Source organism: Megalops cyprinoides, chromosome 11 (genome assembly GCF_013368585.1).
Source record: "Megalops cyprinoides isolate fMegCyp1 chromosome 11, fMegCyp1.pri, whole genome shotgun sequence".
Classification (NCBI taxonomy): Eukaryota; Metazoa; Chordata; class Actinopteri; order Elopiformes; family Megalopidae; genus Megalops; species Megalops cyprinoides.
This window is the reverse complement of record NC_050593.1, coordinates 22,985,917-23,006,927: the sequence shown is the minus strand read 5'-3', so window position 1 is coordinate 23,006,927 and position 21,011 is coordinate 22,985,917. Positions and strand designations below refer to the sequence as shown.

The window sequence follows — 21,011 nt, the reverse complement described above, 5'->3', positions numbered from 1 at the left end:
GTCAATATTCTTGTCTTTTTGTTTCAGTTTGATAATGTGTGGGCATGTACCTGTTAAGGTTGATGTGTCTAGTCAGAGGATACATATAGAAAGGTTTGGCTGAAAACAGGGGTTATGTAGCATGTTTGTAAAAGCACATTTTATGCAGATGTCCTGATAAGAATCAGGTAACAGTTTCGTTTGTGCCAGACAAGATCTTTTTACAACAGTAGAGATAATCTTTTTGAGCTCAATGTATTGATGTTAAGACACCATTGCTTCATTTTCTCACAACACAAAAACCTATCATAAATGCAAAATACATTTGTAAACTGCTCCATTACCTTTGGGTTCAAGATTGTGCTACAGCTCCTGTATTATGGTTTCACTACAGGTACTGTAGTATAGAGCATTATAGGGTAAATAGGAGGGGCCCAAGCCCCCCTGAGATGGCTTTGTTGGCTTGACTCCACACACCTGGGTCTCTCTCTCCACCCTGTGCAGCTGGCTCCATGTGTAATTCACCTCCATAAGCAGGTGACCCGTCCTCACACCCCGCTCATATCTCAGACACATTCAGCCTTCATTTCCTTTACACTGTAAATGCAGTATATTTAGTCTCCATGCCACTCACACTATAAATTAATGTCATGCTGTAACGATTACATAATTGTCGTGAGACTGTAGCCAACAATATTGTGTTCACGCTGACACTGTATCCATGTCGTTATTTCTAACTAAATGTCATATTTTCCCACTGTACATACCATTCCTCTCATTCTAACATTAGGCAGCAAGGTATGCTCTGCAGTTCAGTAATAATGTAGATCAGCCTGTACATACACATGGCTTTCATTTCACGCACATTGTACAGGCATCTCCTCTTTATCACAGTATAAGAAGTATACAACAGTATTGTGATGTAACTGCTGATAGTCTACCTCATCTTCAGCACCCATACCTTTGTATTGGTTATGTGGGACAGTACATGCTAAGGTGTTCAGGACACTCATTTTTTGCAAATTTTCCCGTTGGGTGAAACATCCTTTATACTGCATTTCACAATGACTGTGCGTGGATAAGGTCTTACTCTTAAGTCTCTACTTCCTGAAAACACTCAGCACAAAGGTTCCAGTTTCTGTGATCTTCATTTTACGCACTTAGATCCCAATACACTCTGACAAATGCCATGCAGCAAGAATCACCTTATAAGGCAAGACGACACTTAGGACCCCCCCCCCCCCCCCCCCCCCCCGTGTCACTCAGTCGCCCACCTTCCCTTAAAACGGGGCCGGGCTGCTCCACCCCTCCCTCCCCACGGTGGTCGAACACCACCTAATGAAATATCACAGGAGGACTCGGCCCCGACAGCGCTGGATGAGGGGTTAGAGGGGAAAACACAAGGCGAAGCACAATGGCCACTGATAAGGCCCAGCACAGGAAACGCCCTGCATCCCCAGCGGACCTCTCTGTACGCAGGCACTTCCCCTCAGCGGGATGTGTCCTCACGTGGGAATTTGCCTTTATGTTTTTCCCCCTAAACACATTGTTCCTCCTTCAAGGCAGTAACATACAATACCCTTCACTCGCTACTTCATAAGAACAAGAAACAAAAGAGCATTAATTTAGACAGTGAGAAATAAGAGACGGAAACTACAGTAAAATTATAAAAAGGCAGTGAATTTCAACTTTATTTTATTGTTTTTTTTTGTGCAACAATTTATTTCTGGCAATGTTTCCTGTGCATCATATACTAAAGAGTCAACTGCCTGTACATCCGTACATGACCTGTACAATCAGTCAACAGTTATTTTTTTTAGGTGATACTCGGATGATTGTTGCTATACGTAATGTGCAAGACAACACAGAAACAGGGATAACTACAGCAGAACCGATGCTCAGGGAGCCGAAAGTGAAATTAACACAGATACTGCTTAGCCTTGCTGTACTCACCCCTTACTCCAGGAAGGCAAAAACAGAAAATTTACCATTTCACACTTAGAGCAGAAGTAACCCCCAGTCTGCTGCCTTTGGCACTTTGTCACCGAACAAAAAAAAAAAAAATGAATTCGATGAAAACCAGACTTGAAATTGTGATCTGTTTTTTGTTTCTATGTTAAACAACATAGAATGGTGCAAACTATTTATACTACACAGACTTCCAGATATGAATATTTGTAAGATCACGTTTGAGTCACTTAAATGAAAACCTGAAATTTAATAGAGAATGACCATCTTTCAGTGACCTCTATGCACACATCTCTATATTCTGTAAGAACTTATTGTGATGCATTCATTGTGGTTTTTACTGGCAATTATGAAAACCAATATTTAGTGTAAAGCTCCTGATACATGTCAATGCGAGGCAATTGCAAGTCTGCTGAGATGGCCCGTTGTGAATCTACTGCAGAACTATCTTTCACGAAATTGATCTCCATGCCTTTCCAGAAGTGGCTGATCATTCAAATGAGTTGCAATCGTTCAAACTGAGGTCCCTTGAATCTTTCAAACAAGAAAAATGAAGCCTGAATAATTATGACTGTACTGCTTTCCAACAGAACTTGTAACTAGTTTGACGCATACTAAAATGAAAATTAAATTGGTATGTTATATAGGTACACTTTCTGTAGGACAACTTGGTAAAATAAAAAATCAGTTCAAAAGAAAGCTAGACATCCTCCATACAGTACAACTTTGCATATGTGCACTATGTACACATGAATATGATTTACCCTAATTAGTAACACAAAAACTGGATTTCTTGTATAGTTGCTACTAAATCTATTGTTTCATCCTCTGCTGATCAGTGGAGCAGAGGTTGTAATTCACCTCTGTCTATGAATAGCATACATAAAAAAGTTAGTGGACGGATTTGGAAGAAATTTGGCGAAATGATTGCCAATAGGAAAACAAATTATGTCATTTCATCTGTCTGGAGGTATGCACCCTGCAGAGTTCCACTCTAGTCTCTGTTTCAGAATACATTCTTCATAGAATGAGCCATATTTTAAGGAATGGCAACAAATGTCACTGGACATTCCTCTTAAATGTGACTAGACCATGGCCAAGATTTTGCTTTGATTCATCATTTTACCTGAATGACAAGTGATGTAACAAGTTACATCGTGAATATGTCGTGAACAGTACATTGCAATCGCACTGAGCTTCATGCAATTCTTTACCACTAACCATTAACATACCAACTGAACTCAGATTTGAAGGCAGTCAGTACTCACGGAATTAAAGCATACATATGACAAATCAAAGTAATCGGGATCCTTTATATACAGATATTATTATGATTCAACTTTGACCCATGTTTCAGAAAGGATTTAAGTACTACAGAAAAAGGAAAAATCAGCATATTACACCACTCAGTTGCAAAAGCTGTGCTAGCTTTTTGTCCCATTTCCATTAACAAACTTGGTAAAACAGCTCACAAATAAACACCACTGAAATTTGGATGGAGTGCTTGTCTGTAACTTAAACCAAAGATCCTTAAAAAAAACATGGTAAATGTATGTACAAGATAAAAACATAAGAAAAGCTAGAGAAGGATCATTTGTAACATGATGAAAACGACAGGCTTCCAGGCCGGCCTACTCTCCGCGCGGAACAGTGATCCGTCTCCACTCCAGCAGAAGTGACAGCGGGGACCGCCTTCACGCTCAGTCATTTCCTGTGTCTTCTTTTCTCACAGACCCACTTGAGGCAGCCACTGCGCTGCGTGCACCAGGGGAACGGCAGTGAGAAATGTCGCCGGCGCGCCATGGCCGCGAAATCTCTCCGTCCTGCCTCGACATGACAGCACTACCTATGAAGCAGCTACGGAACTTTATTTTAACACAGCAGGATCACAGCTCATCCTGTGTGAGAGTTAACAAGAGCAGGTTACCGGTCAGACGGCAGGCCTCGCAGACGCTGCGGTCAGTCGCACAGGAAACTCGCGGGCAGACAGTCTTGCACCCTGTGAGAACGTTAGGTGTAGCGCTTCCTGTGAGCGCTACGGCTGCTGCGTTTGGTTCCGCTGCCGAGCTGCGGCAGCAGCTCTCCCTTTGTCACACCTTACTGCGGAAGGACAAACTGAGAAAACATTCAGCACTATGAGTAAAGCCTTTGTGTGGTTCAACACAACACGCAAAATATTCACACACAATGTCTGCTATTTTGTTTTTCCCCCACAACACAGACTTGAATCATGCTGTTTCTTTGGAAGGAGGATACATTCTTCTTAATTTCAAGTATATTTTTTTCGATACACACATTTTTTTGTTTATTTTTTCCCCTTGCTACACAGGGTAAAGCATAAAGCATGTGGACATGGCAACATAGACCAGGTTTGTTTTGAGTCATTCACATAGAGGTGAATGTGAGGTGCCTCAACCACAGACTTTGGCAAAGCATAGTTGAGGGCATGGGTGCACCTGGAGGGAAGGCTTCCGGGGTGGAGATCTCTCATCTGTCACAGAGCGAACCCCCAACACTGGAGAGCCAGCCCTCCATCTCTGTCCCTGAAGCACTACAGAGGATGCAGGATACACAGCAAAGCTCTACAGCACCACTTGACAGCTCTGCTCCCAACCATTTTCTACAGAGAGAACAGAGGTGGTGAGCTTTACCAAGCCAAGGACACTTCACTTTCAGAAAGTCCTAGGCCAACAATGTTAAGGCCACTCCAAATAAAAGACAGTTTTTTTAGCCAACTTTTAGAAGAAAAGAAAAAAACAAAAATCTATCCGTCCCATGAGGACGAGCAAATCGGGCTTGTCCTCCCACCCCTCGTCATGCGTCATGGCTTTTTGGTTCCCTTGGATTTGCCGTTGGAGCCAGGCTTGATCTGGGTCAGCTCCACATCGGACAGGGCGTCCGAGGGCAGGCAGCTTCGCATGCGCTCAATGGTCTTCTGGTACGAGGCCTTCTCCTGCTCCAGGGAGCGGATCATGTGCTTCATCTTGCTCTCCCGCGACAGGAAGTTCTCCACGTTCATCTCCAGGCTCTGGATCTTAACCCGGGCGGCCTGCAACAGATGGTGGGCACGCTTTAGCTCCGTATCTCCAAAGGCCTCTGAAATCCTGCATCTGCATTACAGGCTTGTGTGTCCGTGCTCTGAAGATGCAGCACGGTGTGGCATAGTTCACCCTCTCCTTCTCTCTCACACCACAAATATGCAGAGGAACTTTAACCTGCTTAATACAGCATTACATCACCACTTAAGACACCCTTCCAAAAGGAGAGGCACTGTGGTTAATCCTGTATCCAATGTGACCACCAGCAGAGCGAGAAAACAATGCTTACCTCAAGGGACCATCCTCAGCATTGTTTTTTTTAGACAAATTAATGCCTCACCATGCATTTTTCTAATGTGACTCTTAAAATCACAGCTCTTTGTTGCTCACGCAGAGAGTTGTTGGTCATCATCACATTGAATCACCTATCCTAGACTGTACATTGACATGATCCTTAACAAAGAGACAGTATGTCTTGCTTTGTGGAAAAATGAACAAGTATTTTCTTTCTTTGTCTGCTCATTACTATGTCTGGAGATGTGCTCTGGCGCCACCTGCTGGAACTGAAGGTGCCAAACATGAACTGGAAAATACTAGAGTTTTGTGATGTGACAGAGCTATTTCAACAGCTTTCGACTTCTTTTTCGACTTCTTTTTCCAAATACATTATTGTCTTCACTCAAGGAGCAAACACAAATAGAAAGCGTAAGATCACTAACTATCAGTTACAAAAAATGTAACTGAAAACATGAAAAACTCAGACACACAGGTGCTTGAGGATATGCATAGCCATTCCTGCACGCTCATACGCATACACACAGGAACACACACACACATACACATACACATACACTCACACACACACACACACACACACACACACACACACACACACACACACACACACACACACACACACTCTTACCTGGAGCTTCTCCAGCAGGTCCATGTTCTGCTTCTTCAGCTGGGCGTTGGTCTTCTCCAGCTTGTCTAAACGGTCAGAATCATCAGGAAGAGGTGCAGCCTCTAGCATCTCGTCCTGTAGAACATGGTACTCCACCTCATAGGCGTGCAGCTGCTTGGAAATGTCCATTTCCAACACCTGGCAAAGCAGTAACAGTCACATCAGTGAACACACACAGGACGAAGATCACTAGTCACTGAAGAACTGCAGGACCACAACTCTGTTCAATCCTGTATTGCATCACACGCAGACATCACCTCTGCCATGTCCTACCTGAGCAATGATCTGCTCCATCTGGGCTTGGGTCAGGCTGGGGATGGTGGTTTTCATGTAGTCCACCACAGTCTCAAAGCTGTCACACTCCACAATCTCGCCCTCGTGACTACTCAGCAGACACAGTGCTACCTTGAAGATCACCTCAGTTCCCTGGACAAACAGGATATCTACAGAGGCACACAAGGGCAGGTGAGGATCAAAGGATAATCCGAGTACCTTTGCCACAGTACACAGTAGGACTGGGTGAATGACGGGCAAAGTATCGCATGGTACGCACCAAACACACGGGCCACGAACCCCAGGGGGAACTGAGAGGCAAAGAGCGTGAGGAACCAGGGGGCGGCGTACAGGCTGGGGCAGATCTCATGCTCCTCCAGGTGGTTGTACAGGTCGCGGTGGTAGTCGTGCAGCAGTCGGGACAACTGGTACATCTGGATCTACAGGGGATGTGCCTGAGATGTGAAGGACGCCTGCTCCAGTGTACAGGGAACAGCCTGGTCACTTGGCCAGCTTTTACAGGAGGTACGGTAACAAAGTGCCAGCAGAGCAGAATGGCACCGTAAAGGACTTGACGTTACCACGCCTGCTGACCAAATCCCTTCAGCTGAGACCGCTGGGTAAGAATTCAAGCAGGGTGAATGGGGAACAGCGGAATTAGTGTTAAGGGTTGTGTGTTTGGGTGAGAGGTTGTGACACCTCTGTGCTTCTGTTGGGTGGAGACACTTAATCCATAATTCATTTACCATTTGAGAGAAAATATGAGTGGCATTTTCAGAATCACATGAACTACAGGGAGTGTCACCTGCAGGCCATGGTAAATTCAGCCTCATCACGCACACGCTCAGAAGCAGTTGAGTACGGTTCTGCTTTTCCAAGAGCCAGCCTACCTGGAGGGAGATCATGTCTGGCCGGTACTGCCTGCGGAAGCCCAGGTCGTACATGAGGAACTTGAGCATGTCGAAGGCCTGCTCCTCGCTCATGTGCAGCAGCAGGATCCCAGCCACGAAGCTGATGCCCTGGCAGTAGCCCACCTCCGTGTCCAGCAGGGAGTAGGCCTTCAAGAGGTTATAAAGAGACAGCTGCCCCGCCCCGAGCTGCGCAGAGAAGTACTGGTGCGTGGGGAAGGTCCTTCCTACAGACAGCAGACAGGGAAAGGCGACAATGTCCATATGCCCAGGCCACCAGGCCAACCACACACACAGCATTCCCAGTTTCTCTCAGTCTATCAAATGTGAGTTTTAAAAAACAGCACAGGCTAGGGGTGTCCTAGGGCAGCAGTGTATCATAGTGGTAAGGCGCAGAACTTGTAACCAAAAGGTTGCAGGTTTGATTCCCTGCTGGGGCACTGCTGTTGTACCCTTGGGCAAGGTGCTATATCCAGAACTGCCTCAGCAAATATCCAGCTGTGTAAATGGGTAACATGTAAAAAATTGTAACCTATGTAAGTTGCTTTGGATAAGAGCATCTACTAAATGCCAATAATGTGACGTAATGTAATGTACTGTGTCCTCACTATGAACACTTTTGGTAATGTTTCCGCAACAAAGCTGATGTAAGGAGTACCCCCGGAGCAGGAGGTCATGGTATGTTTTTCCTTGCTGTAGATCTCTCTATCCATTAGCGTGTCTGTAAAATATCATGCATCACTTTGCCAACTGAACGGACCCCAGATCTGTATGCAAATCACCAGGGCTACTCATGGACACCCAACCCCTGTTCCCGCCTCCCTAACACGCACCCAGATCGACCAGGATGGCGTGCTGCTGTGCAGTCAGCTGCTTGAGCAGGTCCTGGTAGGAGGTGTCCGGCGGCTGCTGTCTGCTGGGGAGACGGTGACGCAGCCGATGCTGCTGGGAAAGGAGCTGCCAAATCTCCCCACGCCGACTTTTAGGGACTCCTGGAGTAGGAGGGGGTTGACAGGGGAGAGGGAGAGAGAAAGAACTGTTAGAAAGTGCATAAGATAGAAAGGGCAGAGAGAAGGAGTAGGAGGAGAGAGCACACAGAAGAAAAAAAACTCAATCCAGCACACAGACAGCAGTGTACATCTCAGCATAGGTCACTTGATACCTCTGTATTTCGATACCTCGGTACCATGGAGATGGGGGCTGACAAAATGACCCCCTGTGGCTCTCACCCTGGTAGAGGGCGGTGTGAAGCTCCTCCTTGTCCCACTGGACCTTGGCTCGGCCTGGGACGCTGAGCTTCTTCTCCCACAGGGCCTGGACGTCCTTGGGGCACTCGCCCACCTCCTGGTAGTCCAGCTTCATCTTCCGGATGTGCAGCTCATCTCTGCTGGCTGCCAAACGGAGAGGAGGAGGGAGAGAGGGGGCGGAACAGGGTGAGTCACTGTCAGCTGTCACCACAAGGACACTGCAGTCAAGCGCCTTTCAGAACATCTCCATGCCAACTAAAGACCAAACTCTCATGAGCAAAGCACCATCACCTGTTGCGTTTCACCCAGAAAAACCTCATTACTTGGCAGAGGTATCGCATTTCCTTAGATCAGAGGGAGCATTACTGAACAAGCAACTACATCAGAATTGGCCAAGCATGACATACTGCGCTGCATTAAGGCCAATCAGCGACTGAACGAAAGCAAGACAGATCCCATTATCTGACCCCCGCAAGAGGACACCAGCACATGCCTGCATGACCTTATGCTGCAAACCAGGTGAGAGGGCGTGTGCTTGTCTTACCTTCTACTCAAAGAGAATATTCACAACATTCAACTCCTCATCTCAGGTGCACAGGGGCAGAACAAATGGCAAACCGAGAAACACAAAATTGGGAGTTTGGAGCAGGTACATTTGTGGAAATTCAAGCTAAGTAAAAAGTGAAACACTAGGTCTAAACATTTCCTCTAGAGAAGTGATCTTCCAGTCTGTTCCTGAGATTGCACTGTGTGTATTTTGACTTTCTTTCCAGATGCACTCTCATTTATTTGGTTTGATCGAGCCACTAATTGATTAACGATTTGACCTCACTTAGCACGTATTGGCTGTTAGTACTTTCCTTGCTACTTTCTTAGACTGTAGGATGCTGAAAGGTTTTCCTCACAGACGTATATAAGTGAAGGCTATGAGTTACTCAGTTTAGCACCTTAAACAAATGTTTGAAAAGAGAAAGGTACTGATTTAAACCCCACAGCTAAACAACTAAGGAAGCTCAGCTGAGACATCTGCTGAGACAGATATGAAAAAAAATAGGTCAAATACACAGGCACGTTAACAGCAGCACCAGTAGTTATTTGCAACATTTCTGGCTGTACTCTGTTTTCTCACAAAAGAGCTGCTATAGGGAAAAAATAACTGCACAGCTACAGGGGAAAAAAACCAGCATTCAGGAGGTGCCCCAGGATAGGCTTCCAGAAAGCCGCTTTAGGAAACCACAGTACTCTGATCAACTTAACTTTAGCATTCATTTTTCAACAGAGTAAGTTTTCATTTTTGATTTAATTGTATTTACACAAATCTTCAATCCCTGCCAACAGAAATCCTCAAATCCAATAAAGGCACAGCATTCAGACATCCCTAAACTAAAAAGAAACCTTCCAGGACCTTTAACATAGGTTGTGACACTAAATACATCACAAGCCAAAACTAAACCTTGAATGTATCCAGATACAACCCAGCTCAGCCACAGTCTGCATTACTGAAATTGAATGAACCAGGGCTACTCAATTCTGCTCATGGAGGAATGCAATTCAGTATATGTCTTTAAAGCACTAACATTGTCAGACCTGGGGAGGAAAGTTGAACTGCTCCAAGACCAATTACAGGTAGCTATCATTTCTATTGGTGAGGCCATAAATATGCGGAGATTTACGGTTGGTCTTTTGGTGTTTAATAAGCTCCCCAACCCAGAACTCTCCAATAAATAAATAAATAAAATAAAATAAAAAAAATTTCCTCTGTGTTTTGAAGTGTTGTGTGATGTACTAAACCACTCTATATTGCAATCTACTATATTTAAGTATATCCAACTGTAGTGTGATTTATTTATTATTAATTTATAATGTATTATTTACTATTTATAGTGTGCTAACATCTGAGATTTTCATTCATGTCACAGAATCAACAATTGTGCTTCACTAGAGGGCGGTGGTGTGTAAAGACTCCATAGCTGGCTGAGTAACCTTACAGGGGAAGAACCTTTGACACAGAGATGATGCATGCACAACCAACAATATTTAGAGTGGGTCTTGTCCGTACCCCTCCAAACGCATCACGCAGCTTCTGTCTTGACTGACCCATGTAAGCACATAATAGAGAGTTTATTTACATCCATTAAGCAGGGAGCTAGGCTAAAAATCTAAAAGTAATTTAGTGTGTTAGTGAACATCACAATGTAATTTTTCCCGGGCCTTCATTACAAGTCACCCCTGATTGTGGCATGAATTGGTAGAATCAGGAGATTAAAAGCCTGATTCCAATGACAGTCAGGAGACACTAAGGCGCTCCAGGACTAGGGCAGATTAGCCCTACAGATACTGCGGCCCTCCAGGACCAGGGTTGAGTAGCCCTGGAGACACTGGCTCTCCAGCACGAGGGCTGGGTAGTAGATCTAGACATAAGAAGGAGGTCAGAGAGGCAGTAGAGGGAAACTGACCCTCCAGGCGCTGGTTCTCCTTTTCCATGCGAAGCAGCAGGATCTGCTGGTGGATGGCTTTCTTCCACAGGGCCCGGTACTCAGCTGGGGTGCGACGGGGTCGCTCTCCTGAGGGAGGCTGATCGGGGGGCAGCAGGCTGGCCAGGGGGTCCTGGTCCTGGATTGAGGCTCTTGGGGAGAGGGGCAGCAGTTCCCTCCCATCCAGGCCATCTGCACCCCCCCACAGAGATGGAAAATGTGAGACACGCCTGAAACAAACCTGATTCTGAATGGCTAATTTGTCCTAAGAATGGCTTTGTGTTGGTGCTCGCTGAGCTATGTTGGTGAGTAGCAGGTTGCGTGTTGATGTTCAACGTGTTGAGCATGAGTGTAGAATGGATTATGTCAAACAGTTCATTGGGTTGTGACTGGGTGCTCAGCGGTTTGTGTGGGGATATACACAGACTGTGTGTCGATGCTGCTGTGTATATGGGTGTGCATGAACACCTGGATGCTGCATGGATGCAGGGGGCTTGTTCATGGGTGAAGCCACCCGCAGGAAGATCTTCTGACGCCAGGAGACTCGGCGGGGTGTGAGAGGGGGAATCAGGGAGTCGCTGCTGCACCCTGAGAGGGTCCTCTTCCTGCCATCTCCATTACTGCACCGGGGGCACAGAGAGCAGTCAGAGAGGACAGGACACAAAACACACACATGCATAAGCACAGACACATATACATGCATGCACATCTACTACAAAAAGCACCTCACACACACATACACACCTACTACAAAAACAACCCTCTCACATACACACACCACTCCTTCCTCTACCTTAAACATACTCTTACCATACACACACACACTCACACACACACAAAGAACATAAATTTGCTTAGAACTATGAAATCTCACACACAACCATAAGTAGCACCTTTTTTTCTCTTTACACCAATGCAATTACAAATATTGAAAATCTCACCAGACATTTGTGTACAGCAATCCTAATATGGACTTTGACACCAAGTTGGCACTACCACCAAACTGCTACTGTCTAATGAGTAGTTAATTCATCTAACTTAACATCAAACAGATGCTATCTCAAAAGCAAACCTAAGTGCATTTTCATATAAACACAATGACCATGATGACCAATTAATAAAGCAAAATTAGACATTCAATCATTAGTAAACATATTCATATAGGCACACATTAACAGAAAAAGCAGCTCACTTAAAGGAAAGAATGCGTTTTGGATTAAAAAGCATGAGCATGATGGCATTTTTGCAACCGTCACAGTTTCTGTGCATCACACGTTCAGAGACATGCAATACACATAAAGCTCACATCATAGAGTTCGACATGCATGCATCCTGCCAAATACCATCTGTACATGAGAGAAGCTGAAAAGTTAAGCATACATTATTCATACATAAAGATCTTTAAATGAAGAGTAGGATAATTTCATTTTAGTTGACTTACATGTATTAAATTCCCTTTTAAATTCCTTTCAGAAAAAAATGTCTCATGAAGAAATTTCCATGTAAGCAAGCTCAATGTTATTGCCTTTTGAATTGATCTAAAGGCAATAACAATATCATAAACAAAAACCAACACTGGGCTCATGGTCTGAGCCAGTGTGATGGAGCAGAGTCAACACCTGTCCCTGGATCAGTTAAAGATTTCTTCACATAATTGGGGTCAGGATTAAGACAAAGCAATCTGATCCTGGATTGGCTGCTGCAGACAGAAAGTACCTGAAGTATGGCAGCCAATAGAGTATAATTACCCATGATTCTTAGTGTGTGCAGGACTTAAAGGACACTGCGGCTTGAACAGAGCGCAAGGCAGTCTGCTGCTGGAGCCAGCTGGCTCCTGGGCGCTTTTCATTAATTACCTTGTGTCTGTCACTAACCTCAATTAGCCCTCCTTTCTGCCAGAAACGCAGACTGGGGTTGGAGCGGACGCGCTACAGCAACTCCACCGCGTTGATTATACACACCGCTCACATTTAAAAAGCTCTGGCGAGAAATAATTAGTAGAAGTGTCAGGACTTCACCTCTAAATCTCCACTCCGCTGACCCTAGGCCTGCAGAGAGCTGACTCGGTCCATTTATTTAACTACCTCACCCGTACCTTTAGGAAAAGGAGAAATGGTATGGTGGGACTTCACTGCACAGATATAGCGATGTAATGAGAGTTGCATACTCTGTAGTAGTGTGTTTAAATGCACCTTAGGCCATTTTACACCAATTCAATGAAAAAAATTCCTACTTACATGCTGTGATTGTCATAATGTCTGACAAGGGAACAGTGGAAGGGGGATGAAATAAAACTTCTCTAAAGCCCACTAGGATGTGGAGGATGGAAATAAAAAGGAACAGGCAGTGTGCAGCAGGTTTCTCCTTCCCCAGGTAACAAAAACATTTCCCAGACAACCCAGTCCAAAACTATTACTACTGATTCCATTCTTTTATACTGCTGTACAGTACAGGTTATGTGTCATTTTTGGCTAGTGGTAATGTTCAATCAATATTTACTCTAAATGGAACTTCTAGAAGAGAGACAGTGCTTCAGAGGGGAGTGAGTTAAAAAAAAAAAAACTGCTGGTCCTGTATTAGCAGCTCATAGGATCAATTTTAGTAGGGCTTTATTCAAAGTACACTGCAAGCACATTCACCCATACCCAATAGCATTATATGTGAATAGTTATTTTTCCCCCCTTTACCACCCAACTATTCATGAACAGCAACTGAACACTGCCCCCATCCCAGCAGCCTCAGCACCTGAGCAGATCGCGGGGCAAGGTGCATATGAACCTCAGATCCACACGTAATCCAGCATGACTGCTTTATACATGTACAGCCATACAGCGCACCAGGGAAGACAGGCACATTCCCCTGATGTTATCTGCTTACCTCGCATGCACCTGAGTAAGTTGCAAGGTGCAAGAGGTAAGATGAGCGAACTCTGGCTGACCTATCCACCCCTATGCCGTGCAGAAAGAAGCCGGTTTGTTCCACTGCTGTGGGCCCCTGGCCATTGTCGGCATATGACACACGTGAACTCCGGTCACAGGGTTCAGACTGCGCTGACAACACAGGCTTTTACCGTCTGAGCTACTCAAGAGACAACCTAACAATAATTACTTTTAATGAATCACTTCAGTGACATCAAAACCTCAGATGGATCTGACCACTCTGAGTCAGCTGTTCAGGGCCAGTTTGTCGGAGGCCCCTCCCATGTTCCCCCGACAGCCTCACAGCAACCCTGCAACACAGGCGTCCTGGGACGTGGGAAAGGGCACTGCTTGTGCCTGAAAAGTGGCTGTTTTGGCTGGGAAAACCTGCCATTCGTCCCGCCTGCCCTTTTCGCTGCTCCAGGGATCCACGTTTTTGGTGGAATCTTTCCATCTATTACGGTGCAGTCCTCCACACATTGTGGAGCCACATCTTTGAGATCATGCAAAGTACATCCTGCACCACTTAATGCTAGTTTGCCATCTAGAGTACGTTTATCTATATGTGCAGGTAAGTTAAGTTAACACAGTTAAGTTTCCTCAATCGAAAATAAGGAGAAAAATGATTCACACCGCAACTACACCCAGTTTGTAACGTGAAGTGATTATTCAAACAAACATTTTTTGAAACAGATGTGTCAGATATTAGAAAATGTTTGATGAAAGTAAAAGTTAGTCCACACATCTAATAGAATTAGGACAAATAAAGCAAAGCGTATTGCCTTTTCATAGTGGAATATCCATTCTAACGAAGCCAGTAACATTGTGAGAGTTACAGGAGAGGCGGTGCTGTTATCCTCTCTCTTTACGTCTGGGTTATGATAAGGGCTACAAAGAGCTGCCATGCAGAAGAACAGGAGAGAACCTCAGTCTCTATGTCCCCTAATGAAGGGTTAACATAAGTAGTAGGTTTTGCTTTTCCACTATGAAAGCTGATAAAGGCAACAAATTAGGCAGAACGAAGTCTGGAATTAGGAGTTGGACACAGATACACTGAACACTGTCAGCATCCCGTTGACGAGATCTCTGCGGTTTTGGGTGGGGCGGTCGATGTGTTGGGGGGGGGGGATAGGGGGCTGAACCCCCTCTCACCTCTTGGGGGTCCCGCTGTCGCCAAGTGAGCTCAGAGAGCCCAGAGAACCCTGGTAAATGTTTTTCAGGAAATTGGGTGCTGAGAAGGAGGAGGGGAGGCTGAAGGAGGACTCGCTCTCTGAAACACTGCGTTTTCTCGAGATGGTGACGGGGCTGGGCGGAGGCGACCCAAAACACACACACAGGCCCACAACAAATAAACATTGATTAAAAACAAGGGCAAACAAGGCCGTGACAGCAGTCAGGCGTAATTCTCGGGTGAGCGTGAACATGGTCAGGAAGCGTAAGTGGACCTTGAAGCCACAATGAATTATGAGAAAGTAAAATTTAAAACACCATTGTAGAGATATAAGCATATGTGACTTTTTTATCAAAGAATATGGCTGTGAAATTAAGTTCAAGAGGCAAATGCGTATTTACTTCAAAATAAATATGTCTACTACAGTTTCATGTCAGCCTACACCTTCTCATGGTTTCATCATTTACACCTGTACACTTTCTCAGTTAGTATCAAATCAAGGAAAACAGAGCAACATGCCACTATTCAGTATAAGTTAGTTCACATGCTACAAATGATTTGACCCCTCATTTTTTTAATTTTCAGCAGAAACAGCCTTTCTCAAGTAAATACTCTTATATGCATTCTCATGCAACTGTTACACCATTACGAATGTCACATTTTTAGTTCAATAAAAGTAGGGCTATTTAGAAAATATTCTGAACACTACTGCACTAAACAACAAAAACATTTTCATCCAGTTCTGATGAAAACTCAGATCAACTAATCTTGCACCCTTTCATATCAACACTCAACACTCACCAAAGACTTGCGGAGTGCTGTGAACTAAACAAGCATAAACAGTCAAACAATGCGGTGCAGGAAGTGAGATAATAATGCAGTACCTGCTTTGAAGCAGCTCTGGGGCCACAGACTGCTGTCTGCGGAGTGGGGCCTTGGTGTTCTGGGACTGCGGCTCGTTGAAGGAGATCCTCTTCTTGACTGGTGGGTGACTGAAAGTGTGGGCGCGCCGGCGGAACTGCGGGGCGTCCGGGTCTTCCTCAGCGAAGGTGCCTGGGGGTGTACCGGGCGGAGAGTCGCTGGGAGAGTCGTCCTGATGGAGGGACACATACAGGGTTGATGAAAGAGGACAGGAAAATTTTGAGGAAACCACACACTCACTCGTCCTCTGTTCACATGCTCAGTAGATAATCAGCAAACACAGGTTAGGAGTTCCCACACACACTCAACACTCATACTCTCCTCTCCAGTGACTCCCAACAATTATTCATAACGTATTCATATAAACAACTCATACAGAACATTGCACTCTAATAGTTACACTCCCTGGGAATACCTCCTTACAATACACATTGGGTTAAAAGAGGAATTAAATCGTATAACTCACTCAGCATTGAATGTTTATTACACATCCAGATCACACTTCTAAATCCACATTTACCCAGTGGCCACACTCATGAGATCAAATTCCACGCTCAATTCCACGCTCAATTTACATCCAAACCTACACTCACCCAGTGGCAACAATCATGAAATCCAATTCTGCACACAATCCACACCCAAATCCACATTCATCCAGTTTACACTCAACAGATCCAGTTCCACACTCAATCCAGAATTAACTTACTCACCCCGTATTTACACTCACATACACCTAACTCTGCACTAAATCCAGACCAACTGCATGTCTGCAGCCCTCTGTCTCCATGCGGGCTCCAGGGTCTATTACAAATGACCACATCCCGTGACTCTAAATAGCACGTGCTATGGGAGATGGGCACTCATGTAGCTGGAGCCTGTTTACTGAGCCATGGATAGGAAGGGCCATTTCTCTGCTGTCCGAGAGCTGCGTTTCCTCTCGCTCTCCAGTGCACACTTTCCTGTCCTGTGCACAATATCCTGGAACGCAGTTCTCATTACTCAGCTGAAATGGCCTAAGGAAGCGGCCGGCGCTGGAAAACACTTTCTGTGGCACCAGCAGGACAGTGCTTGCCACCCACTGTCAACTTTCCTAACGGCTCAAAACAGAAAACAGGATCTGATCGTATAAAATAAATGTTAACGCTTCACTTTAGCACCCTTTATGACTGCCACATTATGAATACACGATACTTATTTGCTTAGCTGGTGCGCATACTTACAGACTGCATTGTCATTTATCTTGTAGATAGTGCAGTCCACCCATGCAACTGGTTTCTAATGGGTAAAGAACTCTGCCAACATGTATAACAGCAGTGTCTCGCCTGGGGTTTGACCTTTAGCCAAGTCTACCATTCCCTGCCTAATAATTATATACAAAGGCCACACAAATTTTATCAGGCATACTGGGAATAACCACCATAAATGCCTTGTTAAGTCATAGAAGACGACATAATGACATCTGTAGCTTCTTGTTACAAGTGCAATAAAGTGTTGTAAAACATGCGTTATTGGCATCACGCTCTGGATGCTCTGAGACATGTAGTGTAAGTGACAATAAGTCATCTTATGACCACTTGTGCAATGGCTATGAAACCTGTTAGATAAAACTTATGAAGGATCTATGCAGTGCTTGTCAACATCGCTCAAAAAACTGTTACTACATAAACATATTCATTATATTCATTAAAAGAAGGGCAATTCATTTCACCTTGAACCATTCATCTCTTTGGGGGTTTAAAAGTGAAGACTAAAATGTACTGCTATTGTCCTTTCCACTTTATTTGAAAGGTGATATCCTAGCATACACCCATAAATGATAGCAGGGGTATTATAACAGTCAAAAGGGGAAAGGTTTTTCCAAAAAGAAAAACAGACATGCACAGGGAATAGTAAGAGGGACATGTGAGAGCTTGCTGGAAGGGAAGGCATGGTGATTTGTGGCCCTCCCTGCCCACGTTGCTGCCACGTCTGTCGAGGGGCCGGGCCAAGGGTCGCCATCACACGCCTACCACACATTCTGCACTCTAGTGAAGGTGACCAGCTCTCTGGATTTCAAAGGGGAGCTCCAGATTGCGCACATAACAGCCTGACAGGTTAGTAAACCCAAAACCGCCACGGTGTTTGCCCAAAAGGACAGGAGAAAGCTGATATATCACAGCAAAGTACACTGTCCACACGAGAGCTGTATTCAAGATAATCCACTCGATTCATACTCTGCTATTTCGTAGAACTGTACACACAAGGCAAGGTTACAGTGTGATATGTTCGTAGAGCGAATTCTAGGCACTCTCAACCCCACACTCGGTGACATAAGAGGAATTCATTCATTCGCAAAGGTTACCTAAGAACGATACTCACGCGCTCAAAGCTTCCCATGCTGCCCATACTGCCCAAACGGCCTCGCATTCGGTTAGCTCCCTGTGAAGACAGCCTTAGCCTTAGCATTTCTACAAAGGAACTGACTCAGACTCATTTTAACATCCAGATGTGGATACCAGAGGCTGTGATCTTAAACGCTAGCCATCCATGTATGAAATTCACATTGTGATGTTCTGTGAAAAGTATGTTTAACAAAAATTTTAATTCATTAAAATACACTTATTTATAACCATTAACTTTTAAGTTCAACAACTACAAATACAAAGTTTGCATCATTTGCGCTATACTGAAGTAGATGCATTGTACTCTGTGTGAAGGTATACTAAATACCAGCACTAAATGTCCAAATGTAGCCCATAGGTGAATGTTTATTATTTTTACATACAAGGGAAACACTTTAATCCTACGGCACAATTGGTTTTTCTGCCTTGACTCACAAACAGATGGCTGGGGCCTCCAAAACACTGAATACTCAGACAAAAAGGCATTATTTACCCATAAATGCGGCATATATAGGTCAAACCAAATCCCACATAACAACAACAAAATCAGCCAGGCACACTTACCCTGGAGAATATATTTTCTAGGGAGCTGGTCAGGGAGCTGCGGGCTTTGTTCTTCAGGATGTCCAGCTTAAAGCGGCCGCCAGTTGTGGAGTTTTCTGATGTTGTGTTGTTTGGAGCATTCTGTGATGGGGGGGGGGTCAGGGGGTCATGGGTAAACAATGGGTTAATCCAAACACAATGGTCTACATTTGTTGTGCATGAGTCATATATACCTTGTGGTGAAAAGAGCCTTGAATGGGACATTTACAGCATCATTTACTAGTTGCTATTTGCAGAAGATTTCATCCGTCCCGATGGGTAGCTTGAAATTATTTGTTGTCATGAAGTTATATTCACAATTTCTGTAAAATGGCAAATAATTTCAGAACATCCCTTAGAAAGATACATAAAACCAATTTAGTAAACTATATCTGACTTTCTAAAAACTAAATGGATTTTAAAATAATGTGTAAATGTTTCAACATTTTAAAAATTTCTCAGTTATACTGTACGTCCACAAAACAATGAAACTAAATTAAATCCAAACAAATAAGCTTTTTTCTGCCTTTTTGAAGCAGGCTACCAAAAAAAAAATCAATAAACAAATTTAATTATAACATTTAGATTCATTTTAGGCAATGATTTCCCTGAGGAGAACCAAGATGTTGCTGAATCATATTAATGGAACATTGTGATATAACTTCATGGGCATGTGACAATAAAGTCAAATGTTCAAGCATGATAAGTGGAACACTGTGGTACACTGAACTGAACACTGAACAAATAACCTAAATCTGATGTGAAAGAGTCCACGTCAAGTGTGGAAATAACACTGAAGTTTTTCTTTACTGACTTTAACAAGATTAACAACCAAGTGACATGCTGATATATTCTATATTGTTACTGTTTATTTCCTTGGATGCTCACACTACAGTTGCAAACATTGGAAAACAAAAATTGTCCTACATATTCACATCGTCCCTGGTTTCCAACTTTCCCATTTTTAAAATTTTTTTGTATCTTATGTAACTGTAGGTACTGTGTGTACTGAACTGTTCGGTACATTTTGATGTCCACAGTACATAAGCTATCCAGATTTGTTCAGTTCAGCTATTCTTAAAATAATTGAGTACAAAACAGACTGAATGTGCTCTCATTAAAGTGTGGAGGCCTACTTTCTTTGCTGCTCTTCTCCAGCAGCTGTCAGGGCAGAGACAGTAAAAAAGGCCCTACGGCTGTCATGGTGTCCTGAAAGCACTCCATTGAAGACAGGTGTGTGGGCTCTCGTGACAGCGCCCCAGGCTCCTGCTAGGCAAACCCAGCTGCTCCTCATGTGTTCATCCGCCTCTTTAGCATAAGGGCCCACGCGGTCACATACTTCAGCAGGGCAGCCTTGTGGAAATGAAAGAGGGAGACCAACACTGCCTTGCTACCTGAGGAGTTTCTCCAATATGGAGGTGGGCCTTCTGCTTAGTCTCACACAGCTGCCTGAGGTGCAGTATGACCAGCTCGTTCTCCTCCTGATCAGTCCCGGGCTTCATCTTCTACACAAACACAGCGAGGAAAAAACACCAATCAGCTAGCTGCATTTACCGTCAGTGCGGCAAGGAGGTAGGAGATGCTTCACGGGTTAATCCACTGCGATCATTTTCCAGGGCTTTGCATAATCACAGAGAAAACACTGCACAGAACATTGTGCTCATCTTTCTCTGCCAGTCTGAATAGTTTTCTTTCATTTGCGGTCGAGCCCTAATCAGCATCGCTGGCTCAGGGGACAGCCTTACCTGAACCCGTTCAAAAATGTCCGCCTGTTCATTATCGGAGAGCTGAGAGAGATGTCGCTGAATAGCGAGCTTTGCCCTGGGTGGGTAAAGACCTGCAGACACAGAAAACAGCCTCATTCAATGTGGCCCTTCGGTGAATTGTCCTGTGGCTGTGCTATAGTGACTGGTGAGAAGCCGGCCGCGCCGGTGAGGACACCATACCCTCAATTCGCTCGCAGAGTTTGTGCAGGTCGTGCATGGGGCAGGCCTCGCAAAGCTTCACCTGAGTCTTGGCGCTCTGCAGCGCTGCTGCCGTGCTGAAGGCCTGCTTAAGGGTGAGCATCACCTCATCCACCTGCTCTGACACAGAAAGGAAGCTCAGACATCTCCCGTTCAAAAAACCGCAACGTTCAAACGTCTCCTTCTCCGCATCTTACACTGTTCAAAGCCCTTCTCTCCGCCA

General features: G+C 44.6%; 1 protein-coding gene across 3 annotated transcripts in view; it reads right to left on the bottom strand.

The window, feature by feature from the left end:
- Positions 1–1,662: 1,662 nt before the first annotated feature.
- The window catches only part of tbc1d4 (TBC1 domain family, member 4), a 39,009-nt gene continuing 19,660 nt past the window's right edge, over positions 1,663–21,011 (bottom strand). The window contains exons 5-20 of one of the 3 annotated variants that reach the window (XM_036540055.1): positions 20,771–20,903; positions 20,570–20,661; positions 20,219–20,329; positions 18,807–18,926; positions 18,220–18,279; positions 15,825–16,033; positions 14,922–15,074; positions 11,320–11,471; positions 10,834–11,043; positions 8,360–8,521; positions 7,964–8,122; positions 7,113–7,357; positions 6,503–6,662; positions 6,223–6,392; positions 5,911–6,087; positions 1,663–4,996 (exon numbers count right to left, since the gene is read on the bottom strand). In XM_036540055.1, the coding sequence (XP_036395948.1) occupies positions 4,769–4,996; positions 5,911–6,087; positions 6,223–6,392; positions 6,503–6,662; positions 7,113–7,357; positions 7,964–8,122; positions 8,360–8,521; positions 10,834–11,043; positions 11,320–11,471; positions 14,922–15,074; positions 15,825–16,033; positions 18,220–18,279; positions 18,807–18,926; positions 20,219–20,329; positions 20,570–20,661; positions 20,771–20,903 (2,541 nt within the window). In that variant the 3' untranslated portion in view covers positions 1,663–4,768. Of the gene's footprint in view, positions 4,997–5,910; positions 6,088–6,222; positions 6,393–6,502; positions 6,663–7,112; positions 7,358–7,963; positions 8,123–8,359; positions 8,522–8,921; positions 9,365–10,833; positions 11,044–11,319; positions 11,472–14,921; positions 15,075–15,824; positions 16,034–18,219; positions 18,280–18,806; positions 18,927–20,218; positions 20,330–20,569; positions 20,662–20,770; positions 20,904–21,011 lie in introns of those variants that run through there. The other 2 variants (XM_036540056.1, XM_036540057.1) reach the window with 2 other exon arrangements.